General features: G+C 58.9%; 1 protein-coding gene across 1 annotated transcript in view; it reads left to right on the top strand.

Moving 5' to 3' along the window:
* LOC113203740 (paired box protein Pax-1-like) overlaps positions 1–4,324 on the top strand; it is a 15,178-nt gene extending 10,854 nt beyond the window's left edge. The window contains exons 2-3 of the mRNA XM_026418580.2: positions 2,864–3,132; positions 3,235–4,324. Of these exons, the coding sequence (XP_026274365.1) occupies positions 2,864–3,132; positions 3,235–3,954 (989 nt within the window). The 3' untranslated portion in view covers positions 3,955–4,324. The remainder of the gene's footprint in view (positions 1–2,863; positions 3,133–3,234) is intronic.
* The last annotated feature ends 1,342 nt before the right edge of the window (positions 4,325–5,666 follow it).

Here is a 5,666-nt window from a genome sequence, read left to right as displayed (position 1 = left end):
CCGCCCCCCTCCTCCGCGCCCCTTCAGATCTGTACTACAACGGTCGGCCCCGACTCGTCGCCAGTCCCTTTCTCTTCCCCTCCGCCGCCCTTCGCGTCGAACAGCGCGTCTAAAACGAGACCGCAGCAGCAGCAGCAGCCCCATCGGCGGAGCTGTGGGGCACAGGAGCCCTCGCTGCGCGGCCTGTGGTCGAAACTCAACTAATTTCTCCGAATTTCGGTGACATTAGGCGACTCTGTCCCGGGCTGATTCTTGATCTTGATTCTTGATTCCCTTCATTCCCCCATTTATCTGAAACTGATTCGCCAACCTGGTCCCCTAGATGGCCTATTGGGCGCCCACTTCTGTACTTACACTGTGCCGCATACATGCGTGTGGGCGGGTTGCCTAAGCTCTCGAGGCTCCGTGGCGTGGCACCAACTTCAAAGACGATTACGCAAACCCACTCAGTCAAAACCTTGCAATTGAGGAGGATTTGACATTTTGCTTCGCAAGGTTTTAACTGCGCGTCCTTGCTGGGTCGTGGTCACGGCAGGTCGGCATCGGCCACCTTGTATCCACCAGTATCCAGAATGATGCACCTATCGTCCTCTGGCTGGGTTGCACGCACTCCTGGAGCCGGACGGGTGGTGGCCACGTGGTCAGGGGGCGGGGTGGAGAGGGGCGGGACGGGTCCACGACGGGACAGGACGCAACAAGCAGGGTCTGGGCGCTGACGGCGGCGGGTAGGGCGGCTGCTGGCGGCACCCTCTGTCCTTTCTGACCCCGCCCCACCCCGCCTCGCTCTGACCGCAAACCAGAGGCTGCTCCGCTAGTGTCATGTTTTCTCTTCTTCTGTGCGTCGCCTGCGCCTCCGACGACAGCACCAGTATAGCTTTCATTCGCTTAGGTTCACCGACAATTTTCTGGGAAAAACGGCGTTTCCTTTTCTGCAGATTTTTTCTCGGCTTAAAAAAAGGGGCGGCTGCTACCGATGTCTCTCACCCCCGCTGACGATCGAAAGCCCCGCGGAGGGGAGAGCAGGGACTGTGACTGACAGCCACCCAGGACTCTCGGAAAACAGGAGCACAATGCACCGCAAAGAGAGGCGGCGAGAGGCCCACCTGGAACAAAATTGCCTTTCGTAAAAACAAAACGAATAAGGGGGAAGGAAAGTGGCTAAAGCGTGTTTGGATAATATTTGCTTACGAGGGCCGCAGACGCCCATTTCTCGGTAGTGTTCCGCCGGGCACGCACCTAATGGTGGGCTCGGGTGTCGCCGGGGGGAGGAGGGAGGAGAGGGGCTGGGGAGGCTGGGGGAGCACGAGATTTGTGGGCGTGGCGGAGCGTAGCGTGGCGTGAAACGGCGCAGCATAACCGAGAGAGGGTTGCTCTCGGCTCGGTCGGGTTTATCACGCCGAGACATCGGCGCTGCTGTGGGGGCGCTGGGCTGACCGCACCCCGATGCACACGGCCGCCCCCCCAACGAGCGCGAGAAACCCGACCGAGTAAACGACACGGCGCGACCTTAGACGGCCCTTTTCGATATATTCCTGGCGCGGCGGGGACGGCGCCGAACGAACGGACGACACGACGCCTGCCTGCCTGGCCTCGTTGAAATTGAACGCAGCGCGCGGAAGTGGCTCGTCTCGCCGGGGATCGCGCTAGCGCCCCAACCAACCTCACCCCCCGCCCCCGCCAGCGCGTGGCGCAGCTCCCGCGCGCGAACTGAACCGAACCGCCCGGCCCAGCAACGCAAGAAGGATCGGCCGGTTGACGGATTGACAGACGAGCCACAAGACGGATGACCCGAGCGACACACGGAGCGACACGGAGACATACGCGGGGGCCCAGCAGGGGGCCCAAGGGCGCAGCCCCTATTAAGGGGTTAAATGTTACGGGGCCGCGCCGCCCCGCCCCGCCGCGTGCTCGGGCTCACAGGGGGCGCCCCGCGCACCCCTCCAGAGCAGGACGCAACAGCGGCACCAGGCCGCAACGTGACAACCCCCAACCCTGCCATAACCCTTGCGACAATATCTCTTCACAACCACTCCTCGCCAACATAAAGGCATCGCGTCCGCGGCCGCGGCGCTGCGTCCATCGCGGTCGGCCTCCTCACCGGCGCACGCGGCGTTCTTCACGGCGTTCTTTTTCACAGGCGATCGGAGTTCCCGACTCGCGGGTGCGACCGGCCGGGGGTGTTGTTGTTGTTTGTTGAAAACATGTGACAAGCGCACTGCCATCACGGTTAATTATTGCTCTATGAGGTTAAATCAGGGCGTGGCAGGGCGGGCGGGTGTGGCGGGCGTGATGTACGCGGCGCCGAGTCGCGCGGCGGCGGGGCGCGGGGGCGCGGGGGCGGGACGCGACACGCAGGGGGCGCACTTATCGCAGAGGCGCGATCAGTCCACGTAGTAATTGGTACCCAAGCGAGAGGTTTCGCGGAGGGTTTGCGCGGCCATAGGTTCCTGGTTCGCACGCAGACGGGTGGTGACGGTGACGGGTGCGAGGCATGCCAACCTCCCCGGCCCGGCCGCACTGGGGGGACCGATGCGGGTACAAATGGGAGGTGGAATGTCAGCATTGCTATGCGCTCCGCTGCCCCCTCCCCTTCCTCACCCCCCCCCCCTTTTCCCTTTCCTCCCGCCCAGGGAATGCTTGCGCCCCAAAACGTGACGCAATTAGCGTGTGGGACACGTGCACGGGACGCCCGCCCCCTGCGGCCCCGCCCGCGCCGCCCGCGCCGTCCGGGTGAGGAGGGGAGGCCGCCGGCCCGCCAGGAATGCGACGGAAACCCATTATCGGAGTAAACTTTGGGTCGCGGCCTACAACTTTGCCCGTGTGCTCGCTGCTCATGCCTACCTTGTCCTTGTTGTGGTTCCAGACGCGGCGGCCCAGCAGTACGGCGAGGTGAACCAGCTGGGCGGCGTGTTCGTCAACGGCCGGCCGCTGCCCAACGCGGTGCGCATGCGCATCGTGGAGCTGGCCCAGCTGGGCATCAGGCCGTGCGACATCTCGCGCCAGCTGCGCGTGTCGCACGGCTGCGTGTCCAAGATCCTCGCGCGCTACCACGAGACGGGCTCCATCCTCCCAGGCGCCATCGGCGGCTCCAAGCCGCGCGTCACCACCCCGAGGGTCGTGCACTACATCAAGGTGAGCAGCGACGGCCCTGGCGGTCATGCGCGGTAACGCGCGGTCACGCGCGGTCACGCTCTACGCAGACCTTCTCATACAAGCGTCTCTCTCGCGTTGCAGGGCCTCAAGAGCAAGGACCCGGGCATCTTCGCGTGGGAGATCCGCGACCGCCTGCTGTCCGACGGAGTATGCGACAAGTACAACGTGCCGTCCGTGTCCTCCATCTCACGCATCCTGCGGAACAAAATCGGCAGTCTGTCGGGGGTGGCGTCTCCGCCTAGCCTCCCAGCCGTGCTGACCGGCTGCACCTCCCCATCGCCCGGCTCCGCGCCGCCCCCACACCCGCACCTGTACAACTCAATCTATCCGCAGTACACGGCCTACGGACACGCGCCTGTGCAGGTGCCGTCCGCGTCCCCAGGATCACCGCTCAACTCCCCCGGCCCCAACAACAACAACAGCAAGATGGCCTCACCGTCACCCCCGTACCCTGCACCCGGCTCCACGGCCTCCGGCGGCGTCCCACGGGGCCCCTGGCCGTCCAGCCACTCCGTGACCGACATCCTGAACGCGGCCAGCGTGGCGCACCAACATCACCTCATGAGAACGTCGGGGAGCTCGGTGCCCGTGGGGTCGCCGCCGGGCGCCCGACCCGCTCACGGCAACCCGGCCGACCAGAACTACAACTACTACATGTACCTGCAGAGCTGCTCGACGGCGGGCGCCGCCGGCGTACCCAACATGCACACGTCGGCACTGGCCGTCATGAACGGCCACCATCACCACCACCATCACCACCACCACCATCCGTGCCTGACCGGCCAGGCCGCAACGCCCTGAGGCACAGGTGACCGGACGGCACCAGCTTGACACCATATTGTGTCACGGTGTGGAGTGTGGGAAGGGGAGGGGTGGAGTGTGGACGCTATGATCTCACTGGTTAAATGATTTTTGTGGCAGTTAATAAGTGCCTCAAAGCGTGCTATAAAATGCGCAGTATCGGAATTTTGTACGTACTGCTCGTTTGTTGATCTATGTATTGATGATCCTTTGCCATGATGAATAATGCTTGAAAGGCTTCAAATCAGCAGCCTGTGATCAATTACTTTCCGTTATACCGTGATAGGGGCGACTTTTTTTCGCTCAATTCATACGGAATGTCTCTGTAAATAAAATAGTTGAGAATTAAATATCTTTGAGTTTTCAAATAGTTATTTGTATTTTATGCACTGTGTCGAAACCTCTATTCAAATAGATCGAGTCGAAATCGTTACATTACCGCCCATGAAAAATAAACGTGCATTTAATTTCACAAAGCAGACTGTTTTTATGTTTATTTTTCATTGAAGAACAATTTTTATCCCATGCATTTTCTCTTTTTTTTTTCATGTCCCTGCGTATTATTTAACCCGGCTCGTCCTATACCTGCATAACAAAGTTGCGAGGTCGTAAACTCTCTCGACGTCGTCGACGGGACCCCACTTACTCTTACTCACCCGCACCGCCGAAACCGCTTTGAAATCAAGTTTCAAAGTTAGCCGCCTGTGTGCCCGGATCCTTTGAAGACCGTTTCTGCGACTTTCTGCCCTTCTGGCTCCAGGGACACAAGCTGGGTTTATTGTACTTTTTAAAGTATAACTGTTGAATCAGCGAAAACGAAAGTCGCCATGTTCTGGCTTAGTGATTCCTCGTCATTTCAGCTAAACCGGAATGGTTTATTGAGTTTGGCAGTTGTATCCGCGGAATGCCTCTCGCGTACGCGCTCGCGACAGAACAGGGAATGCCCAGTCAAAATGGGGGGGGGGGGGGCGGCGGTCATAAATATATTTTTTGCGAGCTTTCAGGACAGTACAAAATTGCACTACGACGACGACGAGATGGTAGACGGATTGTAGTACAATTTGGTTACCCAACCCATATACCCATAGCGGAGGCCGCGCCAGCATACGCCAGCGCTACCCGCGAGCCTCCTATCAGCAGGACGTGCCCCGCGCCAACGGCACAAAACACGACTCGGGGCACACGCTGTCTCTACTCTACCTCCATACGTTCCAGAAAACAGAAATCGTTTGCCTGTCTAGATATTCACGGTACCGTAGACTCAGTATACGCGTGCGCGCCGGTTGAAGTCGTTTGCTCTCGCTACAAAACACATATCCGCTGTTCGAGAGAAAATTAAGAAATCGTGTCGTAGCCCAATGGAACTGGAGTGGACAGAAGTAGCAGGGGCTGCAAGCGCAAGCTGCAAGAGAAAGTCCCAAGTCTAATTAATAGCCAGCCAAAAACGTCGTATCGATATTCGTCAAATCGACATCGACTCGTCAAAAAATTCATCGTTTCGACGTAATTTTGGACCTCTGGTTCGACCAACGACGTCGAAATGACGCCGTTACGACATGCCATTTCTGGCTGATCTAGCAAATGGAAACTTGAGTCTTGAATCAGTATTCAAACCGAAATTTGTGTTTTCCGGGGTTAAATATAGGATTTAGGCTGGGCGACACAAAACAACAACAACAAACATCAAATTCATCAGTCTTTATTCAAAAAAT

The sequence above is a fragment of the Frankliniella occidentalis genome, unplaced genomic scaffold (assembly GCF_000697945.3).
Source record: "Frankliniella occidentalis isolate FOCC.00 unplaced genomic scaffold, Focc_3.1 Scaffold184, whole genome shotgun sequence".
NCBI lineage: Eukaryota > Metazoa > Arthropoda > Insecta > Thysanoptera > Thripidae > Frankliniella > Frankliniella occidentalis.
This window is presented reverse-complemented; position numbering and strand designations above follow the sequence as displayed.